This window comes from Clupea harengus, chromosome 22, assembly GCF_900700415.2.
Source record: "Clupea harengus chromosome 22, Ch_v2.0.2, whole genome shotgun sequence".
Classification (NCBI taxonomy): domain Eukaryota; kingdom Metazoa; phylum Chordata; class Actinopteri; order Clupeiformes; family Clupeidae; genus Clupea; species Clupea harengus.
Window position 1 is genome coordinate 21,321,349 of NC_045173.1, and position 23,819 is coordinate 21,345,167.

General features: G+C 45.5%; 2 protein-coding genes across 3 annotated transcripts in view; both read left to right on the forward strand.

Moving 5' to 3' along the window:
• The first annotated feature begins 2,487 nt into the window (after positions 1-2,487).
• haspin (histone H3 associated protein kinase) lies at positions 2,488-12,518 on the forward strand. 2 transcript variants are annotated; one of them, XM_031560365.1, is made up of 18 exons: positions 2,488-2,628; positions 3,072-3,273; positions 3,417-3,545; positions 3,684-3,887; positions 4,077-4,176; positions 4,747-5,259; positions 5,290-6,462; positions 6,920-7,079; positions 7,332-7,474; positions 7,766-7,948; positions 8,109-8,194; positions 8,433-8,495; positions 8,712-8,803; positions 9,168-9,247; positions 9,707-9,795; positions 9,973-10,115; positions 10,450-10,552; positions 12,107-12,518. In XM_031560365.1, exons 2-18 carry the CDS (start codon positions 3,086-3,088, stop codon positions 12,309-12,311), a joined length of 3,654 nt encoding a protein of 1,217 aa, XP_031416225.1. In that variant the 5' UTR covers positions 2,488-2,628; positions 3,072-3,085; the 3' UTR covers positions 12,312-12,518. The 2 variants fall into 2 exon arrangements, with proteins under 2 accessions (XP_031416225.1, XP_012674310.2); XM_012818856.3 differs by having other exon boundaries at positions 4,747-6,462.
• A 6,553-nt stretch (positions 12,519-19,071) lies between these two features.
• Positions 19,072-23,819, forward strand: part of tbc1d9 (TBC1 domain family, member 9 (with GRAM domain)) — a 31,856-nt gene continuing 27,108 nt past the window's right edge. The window contains exon 1 of the mRNA XM_031559613.1: positions 19,072-19,900. Within this exon, the coding sequence (XP_031415473.1) occupies positions 19,780-19,900 (121 nt within the window). The 5' untranslated portion in view covers positions 19,072-19,779. The remainder of the gene's footprint in view (positions 19,901-23,819) is intronic.

Sequence of the window (23,819 nt, forward strand, 5' to 3'; positions counted from 1 at the left end):
AATTAAAAAGTAACTGTTCAGGTTTATTACAGAGTATGAAGCCGATAAAGATCAGATAAAGTTGCGGTCAAGTGAACCGTGATGCACTGATGGTCGCATGAATGCTCTGGTCATGATCTCAACCCAGATGTCGGATGTCTCCCCAGTCACAGCCAAGGCGCATCTGACCCACTTGTGTTGGACCTAGTTTATGCTTTTCTGTCCGCTGCCCTCATATGGACACATTACTGTGCAACCGAGTTCTGTCTGGATATACCACCTGAGTTCACACACACTGAGGTTCATACTGCATACTGACATAGAAGCATTGGTTTGAATACATAAAATCCTCCTAACATATCACAATCAAATCATAGATAACCTAGACAGTAAAACTCAGTCTAGGCAGTTTAACAGTTCCAACAAAAAGTATCCAGTAACAGGTTAACAAAGGTTCTTGGAAAAAAAGACTCAAAAGCAGGTAACAAAATTCTCAGGAGAAAGACTCACAAGCTAAACTCACACAACGTGATCACAGGGCAGAAAATCAAGACAGAAAAAACACAAAAGATCAGGCGGCTTATAAAGGCAAGCAAACAAGACTCAGTTAAACACAATGACATGTTGCGACCTAGATATATTTGTTCGTTTGCATAATTATAATTTACATTGAAATAAACTGGAATATATTTAAGGAAAGATATTGTGTTTCTATTGTGTTTTGTTTTTGTTAATATCCTGGGTACGGTTCTGATTGATGTGGGTGTCTAGAGGTCGGGGTTCAGAGGTGATGATGTCATCAGAAAGCGCTCGAGCCAGTTTTTGTATTAAATGTTTTGTGAAACTCCAACGACCGACTGAGATAATAAAGTTGCCAAAAGAAAGATGGATCAATGTCTGTTTAAGGATGCAACAGACACAATAAAGACAAGAGTCAAACACGTGACAGGCAAACAGGGACACTGGGGGCCCCACATGGTCAAAAGGGGTATTGCAGTCCAAGAATCCTGACAGTTTTTTCGTCTTTGACAGAGACATTTTCACGCTCTAAAACGCGCCAATACCAGGGTGTTGTCCAGTTTGACACCAACGATTCTACACTGATAATGAAATATTCTGAAGCGCTACGCGGTAGTAATCGTAGCAGCCAATCGCCTTATTTATCATAGTGTCCACATGGCAACAAGAAAGCCAAGCTGGCGGGTCACAGAAATGTTTTAACGGGCCGCATCTGGCCCGCGGGGCCGCCAGTTGAATATGTATGCTATAGTGGCTTGATACAGCATTCCACAATGAATTTATACATTCTTCAAAAAGCCAAATATTTTCATTAGGTTCTTCACCACATGGAGGAATTTTTTGCCAACAAAATCTTTCAGGGAAAAGGGATTCTTAACAATTATAACCAGAGGGAGCATGCATTATATATATTTTTTAAAACACCTGCCTGAGTCCGTTTTACCTAAATGTTTACCAACATGATATATACATTTCGTTCTGTATTTTACTAGTTTGTTTTGATTGCCAAAATAGGTTATCCTTTCACTGAAATAGTATGGGCACATGTAATGTTCAGAGATGAAGAGAATCTTTTCAACTGATAAAATTAAATGTATTATATTTGTATTCATAATATAATATTCACTGGATTGGAAAAAAGAACTGAGAAAGTATGTGACAATCTACAGAAGCATCGTCCATCCAACAACAGGTAAAAGCCCGACTGAATTGCTTTTCAACCGAAAGATGAGAGGAAAGCTATACCTGAACTGATTGAAGTGTACACAGATCAGTGACCGTGACCCTAGCTGTATGCAGACAGACACACGCAGAGGAGCGCAGGAGTCCGAAGTCAGTGTCGGTGACACTGTAGCCTACTCTTGAGACAAGACAGTTCTCCACCACATTCAACGCAACACCACACAAAATCATCAGCAGGACCGGAAACAAAGTGGTAGTGGAAAAGCCAACAGGAGTATACTATGTTTTAAAGTGATGAGTGATTCTCACTAGTCAATGAGTTAAAACTTGTGGGTAGGCGATACATAATATGTTGAACTTGAATGTATTAGTTAATGATTTGAGGATACTGTAAAGATACACTGATTTAGAATTTACTGGTAATGATTTGAAGATACAGTAATTCATATTTTCTTAAAGAAAAAAAAAGATGTTTCCCGTGTGATAATGTTAGCTAATGTTAAAAAAGGTGTCACCTGTCCGCTCCTGTCGCGGTTTTAAACAATCAGAGACCAGAATTACCACAGATCGTCGGTTTACAAGTCAGTTGAGTATTAAGCCGTATAACTTCACAGAATAAACAACAATGATCGTTTAAAAGTCAGACAATCAACGAAGAAATGAAGGTCCTGATATTAGCCAAGCAAAATTATAGTGTTTTCCGTTCTGGTCAGGTCACAGGTCTTAACCAATCAGAGAACAGAATTACTTCTTTACTTCCTGATTTACCACCCATCCTTTACCGACAACAGCCAATCAGGTAGCGTCAACATTTCAAACCAGGGAGCGGGTTATGACTAACTTAATTGTTGTTAGTGCCATAGTAAATGTATGAACATATTTGGAGTTAACGTAACTGAAATACAACCAAATACACAAATAAGTCAAGAAAGCGTCGTATACATGCAGGTGAGTAGCTTTAACGCTGTACAGCCCTGTTCGCTTGCCTAAACTAGCCACAAACGATAACGTTAGTTGACCATCAAGCTACAAGGTTTTCATCAAGGCGAAATCATAGCATAGCATGGGACACGGCTAGATTTCGTTGGTGTGAATGACAACAACATTAAAACATGGGTGACTATTCAATATAGCTAAGCCTAGATTATATGTGCACCCACAATAATAAAAGTACGATTAACGCTAACAGCACTGATAATCGGCTAGCAGAATGTACTGTTAACTACCTTTAGTTAGCCTAACGTTAGCTTAGCAAGTGACTAACCGTGAACAATATTAACGGGCTAGCTAGCAAGCCGAGGCCAACTAAAAACCACTTTGACGACAATTTTAACTTAATTGATTTGATCAATCATCTCTCACACAATGTGTTTTTTCTCCTTGATGCCCAGCGACCCGATTAATCATGAGTAGTGACACTTTTGGACGTAACGTCCGTCCATTGTTCATGAGGACCTATGGAAGAACTAAAGCAGTTCGAAAGGTAGACACCTGGCTTTCCCCCGACTACAGAAAAAATGCCTTCTCTAGCACCGATGTGTCCGACCCGTCCATAGCCGAGGCGAACGACAGCTCTGTGAAGCTGAAGAAAAGGTATGCAACGTTAGTGTTCCTGGTGCTCATAGCTACACACAATTGCTCAACACAGCAGCATTAATCAATATATATTTTTTTACATTTAGTCTGTTCAATTTAAAGTGGATTGTCTTGTGTTTGATGGCTCAACTCATCACTAGGAAAAATAAAGGATCTGCCAAAACAACCAGGGCGGCTAAGAAGAAGGCGATGTCAAATTTGAAAGAGAGTGACAGTGATGAAGAGAACGTATTCCCTACCGATGCTGTACCCAAAACTACAGTGACGAGGTGATGCATGCACTCCTAGTCAAAGAAAGCACTTGACTGATTGGTGTTATTCGCTTCAGCAGCTAAATCTGTCCATTGTTTCTTGCCAAAAAGATCACATCTATTGGTAACTTCATGTATAATGTACACCATTGTCAGGCTAAGAAACCCGCCCCGGGTGCCCATGAGGAAAGGGGCGGAGAGAAAACGGCTCAGCAGCATGAGTGAGAATGAGCTGCCCATGGCGGTCACAAGGAGGCAGAAGAAGGCAACACGTCTCCTCAGCACCAGTGAGAGTGAGGAAGACTCTCTGATGAAGAATCCCATGGTCACCTCAGTGCTTCCAAGGCAACAGAGATCAGAGTAAGGATTTCTTTTCTATTTTTATTTAATTCAGAATTTCATCATTGCAATCTTTTTGAATAAATTCATAATAATGTTGATCTTATCATAATTTACTTGTATGTATTTGTCTTCTTGTTTCCTGTCCTACAAGTTAGAAAGTGGAAACATCTAACAAAATGTGGTGGTTTGACTTTTTTTTACTGGCAGGTTAGAGAACTCTGCTTATCCTGGCACGAGAGGCAAATTTGTAACTTCTCGGAGAAGAGTTCGGTCAGTTAAGCTGAAGGGACCAAGTTCAAAGCCACCGGTATGGATGTTGCTTCATCTGACTGATGTTTCTGGCCATTGTCATTGTACTCATTTTTGAGTTCACCATCCTGTTGCTGCACCCTTAAATCTCTCAGGTCTTCCATCTATTCCAGCTCCTAGCATATGTCTTTAAAGTCAGTTGATTTGTAATGCTCTTTACTTGCAAAAGTTCATTCACTTATGCAGAACAGGATCAGGCATGCTCCAGGATAAGAATTTAGAACCCCATTTTGTGCTGTACTCTACAGACAAGCTAATCTCTTTCTGGGTGACTACTAATCTGAAGAGGAGTGGGTGAACAGGGAAATGTCTTTTTGGTTGAATTATCCTCTTAAGCTTTCTGGGACTGTGTGCAAGACTCAGTGCTAAGAAAATTCTTAAGTTAACATTAGTGAGGAATGTCCCTTCCTTTTGGGTTTTAGAGTCACCAGGGACAAATGTAATGTCCATATAATGTTCAAATTATTATGACATTTACATAAAAGTGTTTGTGAAGAAAATTAATTGAATAGTTGAGTTTTTCTGGTAATCTGTCTGATGCATGTTCATGCCTGTCCCCCTGATTTAGCTCCAGGTGCTCCGTTCCAGTTTGACCCTGAACTCCTCTGATGACTTTGTGGGTGCCGCCCCTGCGCTCCCTCGTGCAGTCACCCACAGGAAGCGCCTGCCCCGTGTGCCGCTCCGGGGCGGCCGTGCCCGGGCCCTGCTGAGGGAGGAGTCGGCGTCTCTGAACGCGAGCAGCGACGACCCGTCTCTGTCCAGCCACGCCCCGCTTTTCTCCAGTACGCCCTCCGTCCTGTCCAGGCGCCCGCCCTCCCGGCGGCAGGACCCCTCCGTCAGCGGCATCCACTTCAACCCCGAGGACAGTGCCACCGATGTCGAGCTCCCTCAGCCGCAGCAGCGGGGGCCACCGGTGCACGTCAGAGCCCTGCCGCACAGGCGCCTCAGAGAGACTATGGCCTTGCAGCCACGCCCGGGGGTCAGCCTGGAGACCACAGGAGGCGCCGACGGCGGCGGCAGCAACATCACTGAGCAGAAGCACACGGCCGCTCACTCCAGGACAGACATACACCTGGCTCCAGCGGAGCGGCACAGTCAGGTGGTGGAGGAGGAGGAGGAGGAGGTGGTGGTGGTGAGCAGCCTGGCCGAACCATCTAGCCCTCAGAAGCAGCCCAGTCAGCTGGAGAAGGAGGAGGAGGAGCCCTCCAGCAGAGCAGAAGGGATAGGCCAGACTGAAGAGCTCACGCCAGAGGAGCACCAGCTCAGCCTGGAGCTCTTTTCACAGGTGGATGGCGAGGACGGCGTGCAAGGTGGGGAGAGCGTCTCCCAGGAGGCCAGCGGCTTCGTGACCGCCGAGACGCGCCTCAGCTCCCTGGTGGAGATGCTGAAGGAGCGGTGTCGGACGGTCAGCCCCATGGTGATGCTGCCGCGAGCATACCTCTCCCCCACGCTGGACACCAGCAGCATGATCCACAGCATGGGGGAGACATTTTCCTCCTGCCTGGACCGCTCGCCCGCAGACGACCGCTGCGCCGGGGGCAGGGCTGGGGGCAGGCCGGGCCCTGTCATTGTGCTGTCCTCCTCAGAACTGTCGAGCCTCTGCTCTGAAGTCCCACCGACTCCAGCTGCCATCCCCTCCCCCGACAAGGCAGAGATGATGGTGGAGCACGGAGAAGAAAAAGAAGGAGCAGCAGCAGGACGAGAAGTGGGAGACGTGGGAGACGTGGAAGAAGAGGAAAGATCCAGTGGGGAAGGACATGAAGCTGCAGCGATAGAGGTGCTGGTGCAGCGGCTGAAGGCCCGCTGCGTCTCCAGCCAGCCCGTCGTCCTGCTCGACTCAGTGCGCCTCTCTCCCTTCCTGCTCCGACACCACGGCATCGCTTCCTTGGTTCCAGCCCCCGAGGGCTCCGGCTCTGACAGCTCCGGCGCTGTCCCGCCTAACGCCACGCCGTCCTCCAGCAGCTCAGACGTCGAGCCCCACAGCAAGGCCCACGCTCCGCCCAAGCGCTGTCCCAAGAGGAGGCTGTCGGTCACCTTCCCAAAGGTCAGCGCCGACGAGGCCTCTTCTCCGGAGCGGACCCTGCTGGCGGGCCAGTGCAAGCAGCTGGCGGGGCGCGCGGGAACGGGAAGGAAGGCCTGCGTCAGCGGCCTCAGCGCCAACCGCTGGTCCAAGAGGGACGTGGCCCAGTGGGAGCGGAACCAGGGAAGTCAGACCTCTGCCCGTTCCCGACACGCCCACGACTCACTGGACTTAGGCAGGGCAGCTGTGGCCAAACACGGCAAGGTGAGGTCACTGTTCAAGGGTTTCCTGATGCAGAAAAGTCTTCTTTAGTCTAGGATGTCTCCTGGTGTTTAAGCTCCTGGTAAGGATAGTAAAGTTAGTTATTTTTGCTCGGAAGTAATGGATTGGCCGTGTGTGTGTGACTTTGTGGTCAAGTCTTTTCAGGCAGTTAGAGTTTCTGTGTGTTTTTGAAATAGAAAGTTGAGAACACATTGGAAGTACTAGGAGAGTGTGTGTGTGTGTGTGCGCGCTTGCAAACTCATGTGACCTTGTGTGCTTGTTTAAGAATGTTTGTGTGTGTATGCGAGCATATGCAAGCCATCTCTTCCTTGTACCCTTTTTTTGCAAGGATGTAACACAGACATTATAACTCTCTCTCTCTCTGTGTGTGTGTGTGTGTGTGTGTGTGTGTGTGTGTGTGTGTGTGTGTGTGTGTGTGTGTGTGTGTATGTGTGTTTAGGAGCCCATGTCCAGCTGGCTGGCGCTGCCTATCACGCCAGTGCGTGCGGAGCAGCTGAACATCTCCTCCATCCTGGCCGGCTTATCCCCAGACGCCTCCCTCAGCACACACATGTGGAGCCGGCTCAAAGCGGCCCTCTCTGTCCACAAGAAGAAAACCGGTACGCAACTACATCCAGACACACACTTGCCATTTAGTCATATCTCTTTGGATGTGTGTTGCGTCCAGATATGAAGTGCGCTATGTTCACTGTGCTATGTTGGTTGATGATAATTCACCTTAGATGGTGGTAGATGGGTAACTGTTCAGTTCCTATTTGAACCTTGTGAAATATTCGTACTGCTCATGATATTTCTCAGGTTCAAACTAAAACTGTGTGTGTGTGTGTGTGTGTGTGTGTGTGCGCCTGTAGCATTCATTACTCCCCGGCGTCTTGCCCTGACCGGCATTCAGTCTCCAGCGCTGCAGCGGTTGAATGCCAGTCAGGATATTTTTGCCTCACCGTCCTGCACTACTTTGTCTCGCGTAGTCCAGAGATCACCCAGCTCCTCTCTGGTGAGTCAGTCACTCACTCACTCACTCACTCACTCACTCACTCACTCACTCACTCACTCACTCACTCACTCACTCACTCACTCACTCACTCACTCACTCACTCACTCACTCACTCACCTCACTCACTCACTCACTCACTCCACTCACTCACTCACTCACTCACTCACTCACTCCTTCACCTATTCACTCACCTACTCAGCCTAGTTAAAATCCAAACATGGAAATACCAATCCAGACATGCTGCCTCAACACCTGAGCGTGTGTGACCTGACCCCTCATTCCTGCCTCCAGCTCTCGGTGGAGGACATCAGCGACGCTGAGAAGGTGTACCAGGAGTGCCAGCAGGAAGGCCCGCTGACGTTCGACGAGTGCATCCCGCCCCCCCGCATGAAGCTGTGCCGCAAGATCGGAGAAGGCACCTTCGGCGAGGTGTTCTCCACTACCAACCCAGACGGCCAGCCGGTGGCGCTCAAGGCAAGTTCACCTGGGCCTGGGCCTTTGCTTGTGCTGCTCTACTCTGCGCCGCTCTTCCCTCTCTCTCTCTCTCTCTCTCTCTCTGTGCATTCTGCTCATATGTCTTCCTTACTGATGATGCCTTGGTATTGATTGCTCTGTCTCCTTGCGCTGTCTGTAGATTATTCCTGTGGAAGGCAAACAGAAAGTCAATGAAGAGGACCAGAAGACCTTTGGAGAAATCCTTCATGAAATGATCATCTCCAAGTGCGTTTTAACTCGGCTACGTTATTTCTCCAGCATCGACTTTCATTTCATAGACAATGCTGCCTTTTTTGGTGTTGGCTTGAGCACTTTGTTGAACTGGGCGTGTGTGTGTGTGTGTGTGTGTGTGTGTGTGTGTGTGTGTGTCTGTGTGTGTGTGTGTGTGTCTGTGTGTCTGTGTGTCTGTCTGTCTGTCTGTGTGTCTGTGTGTCTGTGTGTCTGTCTGTGTCTCTCTCTCCAGGGAGCTGAGTAGCTTGGATCAGAAGGAAAACAACAGAACAAACGGATTCATCAGCCTGAACAAGTGAGTGGGGGATCACCAGTGAGGCGCTTGCTCTTCTCTGTACTATTCTCCCATAAGCATACTTACAGTGGTCTACCCCCCTCTTTCACGGTCAACACACTGAGCTCACTCACATTGGTGCATGTGCATAACAGTGTGTGAGGTTTTTAGCAGTGTCTTGTGTTGTGCTGTGTTTTAATGTGTGTGTGTGTGTGTGCCTCTTTCTCTCCCCTGCAGCCTGCACTGTGTGCAGGGCACTTACCCTTTGCAGTTGCTGAATGCCTGGGACAAGTTTGACAAGCAGCGGGGCTCAGAGAACGACCGGCCAGGTAAGCACCTCCAGGGCCTGATGCCCAGCGTTTAGCCCAGGGTTTGCCCTGGGGAACAGACCATCTACTAACTGATGACGACGAACAGGCCCAGGGCTGATGAAGTCCTATGATCATAAAGAGACTGCCATTTTTAACCCTCTTTCTCTTTGTTGTTATGGGCAACCAGTGCTTCTGGGAAACACACCCTGGGTCTACATTTTTTACTGACGTGTTTGCTCTGTTCCCATAGAAACATTTGTGACCTGCTTTTCAGTGGTTGTGTGTGTCTGTCATTTTGATCTTCTTGCTGTTTATGCCAGTGTGTCAGTCTGAATGAGTGTCTGGTACCAGCGGTCATAACACAGGTGTTGTTCCCGTTCAGATTTCTTCGGCGAGGAGCAGTTCTTCCTGGTGCTGGAGTTTGAGTTTGGCGGGAGCGATCTGGAGAACATGAACGGCAAGGTAGAGCGGAACACGTTCACGTAGCTACCATACATTGTTGGAATGATCCCATTGTATTGTCCCCCTAAGGTGGGCTGTGTTCTCTTGGCTGGACAAACAGCTCAAGTGGAATCATGGCTTTTGAGCTGTCTTTGCTCATGACGGTCTACTGCAGCTGAGGGCGGACACTCGTGCTGGCTCAACTAACCTTTCCCTTGTTTTGTTGGTAGCTGACCACCCACGTGTGTGTGTGTGCGTGTGTGTGTGTGTGTGTGCGTGTGTGTGTGTGTGTGTGTGTGAGAGAGAGTCGAATAAAGGGTCCCCAGTGTGATGGACGTGGGCAGCCAGTGTGTCTGCTGCTGACATGTCTGTCACTCATTTGTCTCTAAATCTATGTGCCGTCGGCGGCCTCGACATCAGGATTTGTTGTGACGGTGTTTGTGTGTGTGTGTGTGTGTGTGTGTGTGTGTGTGTGTGTAGCTGTCCTCTCTGGCTCAGGCGAAGAGCATCCTACAGCAAGTGACCGCTGCGTTGGCCGTGGCTGAGCGGGCCTTGTGTTTTGAGCACAGGTCAGAAAGCATACACATCACGCAAAACATGTCCGTCTACACACACACACATGACATACCACAGGCATGCACCCATACAGTATTTCCTAGTGAACTCACACATTGCTCTGAAATATGGACCAACCAACCTAACCTATGTCATCTGTACCCCTCACTTCCCCTTCTGGTCTTCCATAGGGACCTGCACTGGGGGAATATCTTGGTGAAGACCACGAAGCAGAAGGAATGTAGCTACCTTCTGAACGGCCAAACTCACTCCATAGTGACCCGAGGGGTGCAGGTCAACATCATTGACTACTCTCTGTCTCGTATGGAGATAGGTAGGCCACTCGCCTGCCTCAGCTGGCTGTTTGTGTTGGGCTGTGATTATTGTGTGTCTTAATTTGCCCAGGCTGTTTAAAAACAGACGTCTGGGCCTGAGGGAAGCTCTAAATCTCTTTTAGGTTGTATACAGTTTGCAAGATAAGCTGAAATAAATGGGTCATGCCTACACATCTCTCTCTCCCTCTCTCTCTCCCTCTCCCTCTCCCTCTCCCTCTCCCTCTCTCCCTCTCCCTCTCCCTCTCCCTCTCCCTCTCCCTCTCCCTCTCCCTCTCCCTCTCCCTCTCCCTCTCTCTCTCTCTTTCTCTCTCTCTCTGCCTCCCCTACTGACAGATGGTTTAACAGTGTCCTGTGACATCTCTGCTGATGAAGAGCTGTTCATGGGCCAGGGCGACTACCAGTTCGACATCTACCGCAAAATGCGGGAGGAGAACAGGTAAGCACACCTCACTCATGTCCATCCCACTCCCGCTTGTCAGGTTTCCGTCCCACCGCATTGTTCCCAGTCTCGCTGTTTGTCTCCTGCCTACTCTGGGCCTGCTGTCAAAAGCTACAACCGCAAATCAGAAAAAATTTGGGGCGGTACGGAAAATGCAAATACTAAGAAAGCAGTGAATTATGATATTACCTTGACTTGTATTTTATTGCAGACAGTATGACCACAAGATATTTCATGTTTTGTCTGATCAATTTGATTTGTAAATATACATCCATTCCTGCCATTCAGGCCTGCAACACATTCCAAAAAAAGTTGGGACGGGGGCAATTTAGGGGTAGTAATGAGGTAGAATAATTAATGATGTGAGTTGAAACTAGGGATGTCAACAGGTCATTGTAATCATCATGATTTGGTACAAAAGCAGCATCCAGGAAAGGCCTAGTCCTTAAGGAGCAAAGATGGGCAGAGAATCGCCAGTTTGCCAACAAATGCGTGAGCAAATTATTGAAATGTTTAAAAAAATAATGTTTCTCAAAGAAAGATAGGAAGGGATTTGGATATTTCACCCTCCATGGTGCATAACATAATTACAAGATTCAAGGAATCTGGAGGAATTCAGTGCCTAAGCTGAATAACCGTGATCTCCGATCCCTCAGATGGCACTGCATCAAGAACCGTCATTTATCTACAAGCGATATAACCACATGGGCTCAGGATTACTTTGGCAAACCTTTGTCAAGCGCTACAATACGTAGTTACATCCACAAATGCCAGTTCAAACTTTACTGTGCCAAAAAGAAGCCTTATGTTAACCGTGTCCAGAAGCGGCGTTGACTTTTCTAGGCTCGGAGGCATCTGGGATGGACCATCACACAGTGAAAACATGTATTTTGGTACATTTTGGACACCGTGTTCTCCGAACCAAAGAAGAAAAGGACCATTCAAACTCTTACCAGCAACAAGTCCAAAAAGCCAGGGTCTGTCATGGTATGGGGTTGTGTCAGTGCCCTTGGCAAATTTTGAAACGCAAAATGCAACAACGAAGAGCCTGTACCGTTGCCACCTTAAGACTTGTTTGCCGGAAGAATGGGTTACACTTGGTGTTTTCAGTCCCTACAAATCTTTAGTGTTGTGAAAAGGACTGGATGGTAGATGGTAAATGCTTTACTGTCCCAACTTTTTTTTTTAAATATGTTGCAAGAATTTAAATTGAATGCCATCTAAGTGTTGATTTTGAAAAAACAATCAAATCCATGAGGTAAAACACCAAACAATGTGCTGTTGTATTGTTTTCAATGTAATACAGGTCAAAGAGAATTTACAAATCACTTTAATTTAACATACCGTCACAACTTTTTCTGATTTGGGGTTGTATAAGGCAATTCCCCTGTGAGTGTGTGTGCATCCATGTGTGCTGTTGTAATACTTTAATACTATCATTAATCGCTTCCTCTTTTTCCTTCCCCGCACCCCCCTATCATCTCTCTGTGCTAATCTCACTCACTCTTTCACTCACTCCCTCGCTGTCTTCTCTCTCTCTCTCTCTTGCAGTAATGAATGGAGTGAGTACCACCCCCACACTAATGTGCTGTGGTTGCACTACCTGACTGACAAGCTGCTGGGGATGAAGTATAAGAGCAGCGCTCAGGGAGCCCAGGCGAGGGCGCTCAAGAGCAGCCTGTGTGCTTTCCACGGGGACCTGCTGGCCTTCCAGTCGGCCACGGACGTGCTTCAGCACAGCAGCCTGTTCCACTGAGGGCACACGGAGCTGCCGGGCGCCTGAACCATTTCAGAAAGGACACAGTCTGTGTTCGACATACTCAGTTTCTGCATGCTGCACTGCTGTTGGCAGGATGCATTTTACTGGCAGTATATGAACATCAGTGGGTTTGCCAGGTGTTACTGAAGATGTACAGACGGACTGTATACTGACACTTAAAAAAAATAAAAAAAATAATCCATATTGGTGTGAGCCAACAATGATGGAGGAAATTGTGAGTATAAATGAATTAAAAATAAAGTTTTTTGTATTTGTAACATTTATACACAATACATCAGCATTGAATAAGCACATGGTTCGGCCAGTCACTCTCTCTGTCGCTCTCTCTCGCTCTCACACAAACACATACATACACAATGCGATAAAACAAACTCTGTGTGTGTACAGTCTTTGATCTGCTTTGAGGTAACTGAAGTTTGTTTTAAGGTTTTCCATGACACACTGAGCGTTGAATACAGTTATAATCAGGTATGAGTGGGGGCAGCTTTGGGCCAGGGGTCCTCAAAGAGAAATATTGAGTGAACCACTCTTGTCTCTGAGGGTGAGCGCTAGCACTATTGTTTCTGCCTGTTAAACAATGGTTTTGCAAACACCTGTTTAGAGCCTCTATATATTCATATTAAATATAGGAAAAAGAGGACTTGTCACATCATGGTCATTAAATGCACTCAAGACCTTTGTCTACATCTACCATGACATAAATGTATTATAAATGTTTCAATTATATTTAGCACATTTGGGAATTGTGTGTAGAGGAACAGCAGATGTTTCTTTAAGTGGATGTGCATGTTGTGTGTATTGCATAATTGAATGTGTGCGAGAGAGAGAGAAAGATAATGCCCCTTTAATGTGGGTGTCAGTCTGCCATAGTGGGTCTTGCTGTCACAGTGTTTCAGAGTTCCGTCACCTGCTGGAGGAAGCTGGGATAGCTAATGACGCTATTCCTACCAAAAGAAATCACAACCCAAACCTCAGTACGATTCCATTCCTGTGTCACATGCAAGACAGCCTTATATTGCCATGTTCATACATGTGCCATCATGCATGCATGCTAGAAGTTCAGCGTGGGTGCAGGTCTTACCACCAGTCTCTTGATGAGCTGGTCTCTCTCTGTGAGTTTGTCCTGAAGTTTAAAGATGGTATGTAGATCCTCCAGGCGTGACTCTCGCCTCCTGCTCCTGTCCTTGCGCTCTCTTAGCCTTTACACACACACACACACACACACACACACATGTACAGTCAAATCACATAATTCTCACTTATATCCAAAAAGGTGGAGTGCACTGGATTTTTGTTATGGTGTATGTGGGTCTGTGTGTGTATGTGTGTGTGGCGGGTCTATTCATAATTAAAAGCATAGTACTCTGTTTCCAGGGCAACGATACAGCTTGTAGGCGTGTCTGAGCAGAGATTAGGGTCTGGATCTCCGTCCTGTAATCTCTCCTCATGTTGTCCACATCCTGCCTCCTGCTCTTCTCTCTCTCCTCCTTCCCCTCTCTGCTTCTCTTCTGCTCTTCTCATGAGCTGCCCAAGGACACAAACACGATGAGACACTGCTTTAGTTTTGTGGATGTTTTTTTTTTCCTATTTTTTCAAAGAGGCAGTCCGAAAGGGCTTAATTGTGATAGGCCCTTCAATTAGCATTACAGATGGAATATAACAGACAGATAAGAGCCTCTTTCTTCTAGCGAAATTACATTCAATGCTGGGATGAAAATAATGAAAAAAAGGATTATTCATCCGCGAGTGAAATGGAGCCCTTCCTCTCCTATTCCCTCTTACCCCTCTCTCTCTTTCTCTTTCTCTCTCTCCCTCTCTCTGTCTCTCTGAGTCTCAATCTTCTCTTTCTGCATGAATTGTTCTGTTCCAGCCCTAGTTTAAACGAGTCCACTGTTTGTCTTCACCCTCTCCCTTCTCTCTCTATGCCCCAGTCTCTCCTCCCCTCATCTCTCCTACTCCCCCCAGCTATCCCTGCTTAGATGCCCTCTCCCCTCTGACATGATGACCTCTCTCTCACTTTGAGTACGGGTGTTCCTCATGGCTGGAGGCATCTCGTCTCTTCCTCTTCCTCTCCTCCATCAGACACTCCTCCAGCTCTGCGTTCTCCCGGCTCTCTTCCAGCTGTCTCTCGTATGACTGCTGCTGGTTCTGCTGCCTCAGGTCCTGATAGAGGGAGAAGGAGAATGAAAAAGAGAGAGAAATTAGTGGAAAAGAGAAAAAGGGGTGTCATAGTGGTACATTATTTTAACATAGCTGGTATCTTTAGTAAATCAGTTTCAGTAATACTAAATATTGTTTCTTTATTATGGTCAGGAGGAGGACCTAGTGAATAGATAAAGAAGGTGTTCGAATGCACTTTCTGAGCGTGTGAGTGTGTGTTTACCTGCTGTAGCGCCACCATTTCCGTCTGTGTGCGTAGTTCAGTCTGCAGGTCCTCAATCTGCTGCATTTGTCTCTGTGTGCTGTTCGGTCAGCTCAGCCTATTGCTTCTCTGCTCATATACACACAAATATGCATTCAGCGTATATAACACACACACACACACACACACACATGTGTTATTGAATATCCACTGCAGATGTCCAGGAATGTGTGTGTCCAGATGCTATGGTATCTGTTATGCAGCTGTGAACTATGCTGTATGTCCAAGGTACTCAGCAGAAGGTTCTGCTGTATGTGTGTGTGATGATCAGCTTGTGCTGTGATTTTGTGTGTATATGCGTTTCCATTGTGTGTGTGCGCGTGCATGTGTGTGTGTGTGTGCTTGCGCATGTGTGTTACCAAGCTGCAGCTTGTACTGGGTGTGCAGGCGTTGTCTCTCTGCCTCGAGTCCGCGCCTCCAGGGCCACCACGCACCACCTCCTCCTGACACGCAGACTTTGATTTACTTAACAGCAGCTGTCTGTTTTGTGTACCTGCTAACACTCGCTTGCAGACACGCACACACATACGCACGCGCACGCACGCGCACGCACGCACGCACGCACGCACGCACACACACACAAGAAACACACTCCATCACCACAGCCCCTGGGCTCAGTGGGCAATCTTGTGCAGTGAATTATTTCTCTTTCTCTCTCTCTTTCTCTCTTTCTCTCTCTCTCTCTCTCTCTCTCTCACTCACTCTGTCAGTCAGTGAGCTCTCTGTGTGAGAGTGGCAGTGCTAACCTACTGAAAGCCTTTAGATGTTTCTCGCTGCATTTCTTAATTCTCCGCGTATGGGCCACTCTGATACTGCTCAGCGAGACTTAAAGGTAAAGCCTGAGCGAGGCCCTCTACTGGCGTGAAGAGAGACATCAGGCGTAATATCACATAGAGGTGTTACAAAATAATTAGATCTAAAAATTTGAAATGACAAAACTATGAGATCATTTTAAAATACAGATATACATGTGATTTGTCTGATGGTTTCTTGAATCCGTTTAGAAATAGATTTGTCAGGATTGGTACATCAAGATTAAATACTTCACCATGTTATTATTTATAGAACCACATGATGGCGTCAGAGCACTTTGCAGGTTTGTCTGAGTGAAATTTGTCTGATGTACCATTAGTATATTTGTGTAATGTTTGGGTCAGCACAATGTCCCAACATTTTTTCGGATGGGTACTCAAGCTCAAGGTTGATTTTTTTTTCAAAGTTCAAAATCAAAATCATGTTCTCTACCTTGTTGGCTGCATATATGGTATTGGTCCCGTTATTGGTCTATGTAAATGTGTGTGTGGTCTACATCAATCTTACTGTAATGAATAGCTTTGTCATTCAATGTGTGTTGATCGGCCAACCTCAAAGCTATTCCACAAAACAGACAAGTTTTATAGGTCAGGTTGACCTCCTTTGGAAGTCTCCTACTTATTGACTACCACTCTGGTGCTCTGGCAGACCATGGTATGGTATCTCATCAGGAGTTCCATACCAAAGGTGTCTAAATATGGAAAATACGGAAAAATGATGACCGAGTGTATGAACATCTCACACTGCTCTCACTCCATCTTGGTCTCTCTTTCTCTCACACACTCTCTCTCCCATGCTCTTTCTGTCTTTCTGTGTGGGCCATTGTTTTTGTTTGTGACATATGACTCACTTCAAAACGAGCCAGCAACTCAACTAATCAACAAGGGGAAGAGAGCCTAAGTGCAGCACATGAAAGTGGTGAGGTGACTCAGTAACGACAAAGGTCAGGATCACAGGCACCGTAGATATAGAAAAAGAGATGTACTGTGGTCCCACTCACACTGTTTGTGTTTGTGTGTATGTGGTTTCCATCCCCGTGTGGTGTGCTTTGGGGACCTGCAAGCAGCCTGCAACCAGAGCGTTGGCAGGGTGCAGTTGCTAAATATAGCCTCAGGAAAACACTAAGAGAGCGTTGGGGTTGGGTAATCAACCCACAGACATCACCCATGGGCGGGGAATCCATGTGACACTGCAGTTCCTACTATCACAGCTGATAAGAGTGGTTTCATAGGCTTGGTAAACCAATTAGAGTACCATGAAAAAAAAAACACTCTTACTTTCTCTTTGGGCCGGGAAATTGTTTATTTTTTTCCAGCCTCACCTATAAGAAGCCTCAAGGAAAATGCAGAACTGCTGAAAACACCTTGAACCACATTGCCTCCCATGATAGTTTGGCCTCTGATCACACACTGTAGCCATTTCAGGATCCAGGGAGGGGAGTTTCATGCTGAAACAGGCCTCTGTGGTTTGGTGATGTCCCTATCCCTTTATGACTTTCCTACTAAACACAAGAGGAACTATCCTCTTACATGGTAAAATGCCCTAGGGGTATTTTTTAAGAACTTACAATCCTCCCATTTAAGGTTACATCACATAAATTCCCTATGAGTTAAAAATGGAAAACATACAAACAAAACTGCCTTGTTTCACTAAGGAATAAAGAACTGTGTAAACATAACTTTTACAGACTGACCTGACTAACACATAGTGCTATCTTCTCAACTCATATTTAAACTGTGTGATGTGCATAATGCCCTTTCCACACATCTGGTATGAACACTAAGTTCTTTATACTCATACAGTGATTTTCATTAGGGCTAGAGACACAGCGAGGTACTGTCCCATTAACTATCAAAACCCCAAGAGACAACCTCTGATCCATCGTGACTTAGAGCATGGACCCCTAAAAAAGCTTTGTATGTGTTGGTGGGCATTTTGATTTTGGGTAATTTCTTAGACTTCATAGATTCCATTTAACATTATACTCTCCCACATTCCCCTAACTCTACATTTCCAGAGGCTGAGTGAGTCACAACAAAAATAATTCTGGTTCCTTAATTTAAATGAGGCCATCGTTACGGGCAGGGAAGTTTTATATTTTTTTGTTTCATGAAATTGTGGAACAAAGCATTCTCCATTTGAAGCCCACAGCCCTTTTACAGGAACTCCCATTTTACAGAGCTCTTGCTGCCCATACAGGACGCTGCCTACCTCCAGTTGTCTGTTCTACACCACAAAAATCTGTCTAGATAAATAGAGGAAAAGCTGGGGTGTGAAGTTTCCAGCTAAATTGGGATTTGTTCCATCGGCAGGGGGTCTTGCTTCAAAAAATCTTTTTAGCCAAAGCAGTGGACACTATATGGTGAGGCGAAATGCAATATCATTGGCTACACACATGTTGTGTAAGCTCCTACTGTGTTGGAGCTTTTTGCTCGGTTTTGTCGACACCGTTTTTCTGAGAAGGTGCTGTGAATGTGTGATGTGTTTGCATAGCTTTGAGTGATGAAAAGAGGACGCAAGGTGTTTCTTACAGTGGGGTTTGTGGTGCAGCTGTGATAGCAGGTGAGAAGCCATTCTCTACACCTAAAACACAAGCACACTTTGAACTACCACCCACTATTGTCAGGCAGGGGACGTGTTCACTCACACACACACACACACACACACACACACAAACCTTCCTTTTGAACAACATGACACACATACATAAGAGAGGTCTGCAGTGAATGGTGGTTGCTGTCCTGGTAAAAAAAAAAACACCAGGGTATTTGGCACTGGGTTGGCTCTAAAAGCCTAGGCTTGGTGAAACAGCTTCATCCCTTCAGATGTCACTGCTCTCTGTCTCTGCTTTTCTTTGTCTTTTTGTACCAGTGTGACCTGTGCAGGGGGAAGCAGGCCTGGTGACCACAACCCACTGCTGCCCACCTACACAGAGCAGCGGTGATAAACATAAAGATTGCTGTGGTTAACCACACAGACAAACACCTGTTGTTCTATGCAGCTAATGAAACGGGGGTGGGGGGTATTCTTTTGGATAATTGTACATTAAAAACGTCCCCCTCTGTGCTAAGAGTTCTAAATTAATAATCTTATATGTCAGAGCATGAATTGCAAACATTCCCCTGCTTAAGGTCACACAGATATCCATACCAAAAAGGGAATCTCTGTTCTGACAGTAGCCCGTCCCAAAAAAAGCACTAAGCACCCCCTTGTGACAAATAAAAGGTCTTATGTAGTTTAAAAGAGAAGTAAGTTACTGTAATAGTATCATGAATCATTTGTACTTCCTAGTCCATCATTTTCATTGCCTGTGTTTCATGAACTATCGACCACTTGCCGCTAAATAGTAACACTGTGTAATTAAACTAAGGAAGAGACCTTTCTCCGGTTGTAAGAGTGATCTTATCGTTTTTATTCAAAAGGACTTGTCACCTCATTGAAGAGGTAGGCTAGCCTGTATCCACCTCCCACATTGATGACGTAACGGTGTGGCCAGCCCATGACGCGCGTTGTTGATACTGCGAGTTTGTGCGGCAGTGGCGCTAGTGGGTTCGCTGAGGGAAATTATATTGTTTATTCGAGCAGGATCGCAGCATACGGAGACGAAGTGTCATAGAACAATGGATGGCCTACACGTGCGTTTGTATTGGTGATTTGGCGCTCGTCCAATCAATCGATTCGCCAGGTACCTCTGTGAGGTCGCTTCGGCGTCAAATTGCACCTGACAGCGACAATCTGAAGACGGTGTGGACAACAAAGGCTGAACGAGAACCCAACAGCTCCATCCAACCAAACGGAATGACAAATCCGATGGTTTAAGCTGTCAGATATCGGCAGTGAATGTAACAAAGTGCCATTTTCAACCGTTACAGTTTTTAGTAGTCGTAATTTTGATCAGTTGTTGGTAAAGAGGGAATATTATGGTGTTTCTTGCAACATGAACGCGCATGCTTGCAGGACAGGGAATGCTCATTCGTTTGTGCGGTAGCTTAAAAGCTGTGCCATCTTTGAGTTTTTCTCGTGGACATTATTTCTAGCGTTATAGCAAGTCAACGTCTTTTCTGGAATTAAAATATAATTGCGAAAAACGAGTTGCCTACCCGACATCGCCAGAGAACCCTTGCCACACAGCTGAAGAGCAAGCATCTAGTCTGCGGAATCAATTAAATCTACAAGATTTGATGTGCTCTGAACGAAATTAACGTGGAGATGTGGGTCAACCCCGAAGAGGTCTTGTTGGCCAGCGCGTTATGGATGACCGAGAGGGCGAATCCGTATTTCGTTCTTCAGAAAAGAAAGGGTCACGGTGATGGAGGCGGAGGACTTGCAGGTAAGTGTGCCGGCGTCTCGCATGGGTTACTTAATGGCATTAGAGGTGATGCAAGCACTGTCATCCCGAATAGCAAGGGTAGCACACTGACTGCTGAGTCAGCTGTCTGACACGGCAAGTATGATGGTGTGTCAGGTACATATCATATTGCCAGGTGCACAAATCCAGAGAGGGTCACTACATGAAAGCAAAATGCTGTGACTGGTGTGGATGGAACACTGTTCAAGTGTAGCAATCTCAGTTAATACTGAAGCACTTCAATGTAGTAGCTCTATTGCACCCCATAGCTGTTCACCGAACAACACCCACCATTATCTTAAAGATAATGGCAAGCTTGTGGCTATTGGATGTTACAGGCTTAGCACTCAACTACAGCACCTTTCACCATCATTTATATATATGAAGCAGTCCAGCAAAGTAGGTCACTAATATTTAACGTGTATAGCACACTTACTTCTGGGTGGATGTCTGTCCTGTTGTGAGAGATGCACTACATTGGGTTTATAAGCTGCTTCTCATCTCTAAACAAATAAACTGAATACTAACATGACTCCATGAAATTGTCAAAACTAAAAGGAGTTTAAGGCATGGACAAGCACTCTGGTTTTCCATATTCACACCTGAGAATACACAAAGAGTGAGCCAGCAGAGAGCTTCTGCTGAATCATGTCTTACTCATGTTTGCTCCACTGATTGTAGGCCACCAAGATCTGTGATAATCACAGACTGACTCAGGTAAACGGAGTGGACACACTTTAGATTTCAGTGCAAGGTACCTGGTGAGAGTTCCATGTGACTAGCTCATTACTTATCTCGGAAACTACAGGAAACTTTACAATATTGCAACATGGCATGTCAAGGAAAGTTTAAAGGTTAACTGGCAAGCAGACGGGTATTGTTGAGGAACGTGTATGAGTTGACTAGGTCTTGTCAACATAAAAAATATAGGTCAATGTGTCTTGAAGATGTCAGATGACACTCTTGTAGGACACGTAATGAATTAAAATATGGGAACATCGCATGGAAAACTGAACAATAAGCCAGTCAACCAACAGCCATCTATCCCATTTGCCTAATGCAATTCCCTCTACCTATAGGCTAGAAATCAGATTTTCTGACCCATCTCTTTGCCCGTCTCCTTGTTACTTTGCCAGAGAGGCCAATTTGAGCACAAAGCACACTATGGTAGGCAAGCGATGATGTCATTGTTATGTAAATGTAGAGCAGCGTGCCAGTTGGCGCTGGCAGGAGCACCAAGAGCCTGGGTACACTGGCACAGCCCTGCCTCTTGCCCCAGAGGAGTCTGGGATTGACACCACCTGGGCCATCTCCAGAGAGACAGGAGGTTTATTTATAGGTTGAGCATGACAAATGTGGACGAATCTGTCAGATCTGTCTATTGATCAACTGCTATGTTTGACAGTAATGTTGGTTAGGGGCCAGGTCATGTCTTCAGCATCTGTAGTCCTAATGGATTGAATACAGTCAGATTCACTATCCAGCACTATCATGTGGCTCAAAGCAGATGATAAGTGACTTAGCACACACCTCCCACATTGTCTGGATTGCCTCTGTGCCGCTGAGATCCACCTGGATTTGATAACTGCCATATGCCAGAGTCACTGCCAAAGGGATTAGAAGTCACTCACTCACCTGTTAAACAAGGAGACCCAAGCTAAAGCAAGGACAACCCCCCCCCCCCATTTTATGCCTCACAATCTCTGCAGCCCTATCAGGTTTGTGTTACTTGAGATGATATTGATTTTGAAGCCGTGGCAGGATTAGCTAGGGAGTGCATTGTCTGGCAGCGAGCACAGCAGAACTCAGACAAAAATGCAGAAATAACAAGATGGAATTGAAACGGGGGGATGGGTAGGTGAGGAGAGAGAACACGGCCACAACAATGACAAACAGATTGTTCCTTAGTGAAAACCCTCACGAGAACAGGGTTGTCCAGGGTCGTGGTCTCTGTTGTAGGACAAGCTTTTTGCCTCTAAGAATAGGATATTTTACATATATTAGCCTTCTGGGGTTAAAAACATCATGTGTTGTCAGCTGTGCTTTCAGATCAGCACTCTCTTTCCCTCTTACCCCAGGAAACTAAGGCCTCTTGTCAGAAAAGCAGAGATCAAAAGAGGGGGGGGTGGAGGGGTCATATGGTCTAATGGACGGGTTGTTTTCCCGTAACAGGAGTGGTCAAGACCAGTGGGTTGGAAAGAGGCGCCTCTCGCTATGGCTTGAGGTCATTCTCATGTTTATACACTCTATTGGAGTATCAGAGCCTGTTATTGTCTAAATCTTCAGCATATGATGGGTGATTTATGAGGGATGAATGTAAGTTTGGTTCGATACAATGTATTTTCATACCCAAAATGAACCAGAGTGGATCTGAAGATATCATTACGTTTTTGTCAGCTCTATATGGAAGAGTAGATTTAGTGTATTTTCATATATAACTAACTATTGCTAAGTCATCCCAATGAGGGAGTCAGGTTAGATGGCAGTCCCAAAGTATGCCTAAATCATATCATATGCAACTTGGCTCATTATAAAGGCAATGTGTCGAGTCCATTAGAGGAGAGAATATATTTCCTAAAAGAAAAGCTACAGTCAATAATATATTAACAGTATACGGTATACACTGTGATATCCTACCCTATTCTTTTGGTATGAGTTTCACAGAATATTGTACATCTGTGATCAAAGAGTGTGACAGGTGACCATTGTTGCTATGAGAAGCACCATCATGAGTTAGCATTAACTGGTGACCGCGATGAATCAGAATGGTAAGCAAGTATTACAGTATATCGGTGTATGGTTTTATATGTCCAGTCACCCGAGTTAAGGCCTCTGATGATAGAGTTAAGATCGTATATTGCTATAGATATTGTTAACATCTGCATGAATAATGAATTTATAAACACGTTCCACCTCCTCACTTCTAACGGCAGTACGTATATCCCACACTTGGCACAACCCTGTTGGTGTAGGAGGATTTATGTTGACTGCTTGAAACTGTAAACATGAACCACTTGGCCTCCCCTTTATGATCTATGTTGTCCATTAACTCTGCATGATAACTTAAAGAAGGTGTCCACTGGGCAACACTGGCAGTCTACAGCCATACTGCAGTCTTTTGTTTGTTACAAGGCGGATGTGCCAAGCAGTGTGTATTCTGTAGTAAATCTACCAATCAATATTTGAGCATTATCCAGTTTACTTCTTGATTTGATTTTTTAATATGAAGTGAGTTATCAGACTCTTGACATACGATTGTAAAACCTTGTAGGACAATAAGCACAAAAGTGCAATGTTGATAGTCATTGTTAAAAAAACAGCTCCAACTCGGCCTTTGATCCAGAGGGGTAGTCAGCTCCCTGAAGGGCAATTTAGACCTCTGCAACTACGGCTGCGGCTGACCACGCAGTTGCTTCGAGGGACTCGTTTTGGTTTATGGTTCCCTAAGGTTCCCCAAGGGTTGTGCGTGTTGCAAAGCGATTCAACGCCAGAACAATAGGTGGAGTAACGTTTTTTTGCCTACCCCATGTGTGTGTGGAAGTCGTTAGTTTATTTATTTACCTGGGGTGGTAGAATGAAGGACAAATTAGTTGTGAATACTATCACCGAGTTTGGAAGGTATTGGTCAGGTAATAGCCGAGTGACAGCTGATTTTCTTTCTGATTTGACAGTAGCCTACATCTGTGTGTTTTAAGCAAATAAAATGTGGAATATTTACCAACGGGCACCTGCTATCTTGGATTATACAGTAAATAAGTTGCGAAATGAAACAAAAACACATCACAGTTAAAGTTGTATTAGTATTGATTGATTCACATCGATATGAATGGATGACATGGCTAACAAGTGGTGGAAAATGAATATGAAAGTATTTGTTCGGTGAATTAGCGCGTTCTCTCCA

Excerpts from the sequence above, each read along its gene's own strand:
- haspin (XM_012818856.3), top strand. The coding sequence starts at position 3,086 with ATGAGTAGTGACACTTTTGGACGTAACGTCCGTCCATTGTTCATGAGG. Across the intron at positions 8,195-8,432 it reads CATGAAATGATCATCTCCAA|GGAGCTGAGTAGCTTGGATC; the intron begins GTGCGTTTTAAC and ends CTCTCTCTCCAG. Across the intron at positions 9,796-9,972 it reads GCCTTGTGTTTTGAGCACAG|GGACCTGCACTGGGGGAATA; the intron begins GTCAGAAAGCAT and ends GGTCTTCCATAG.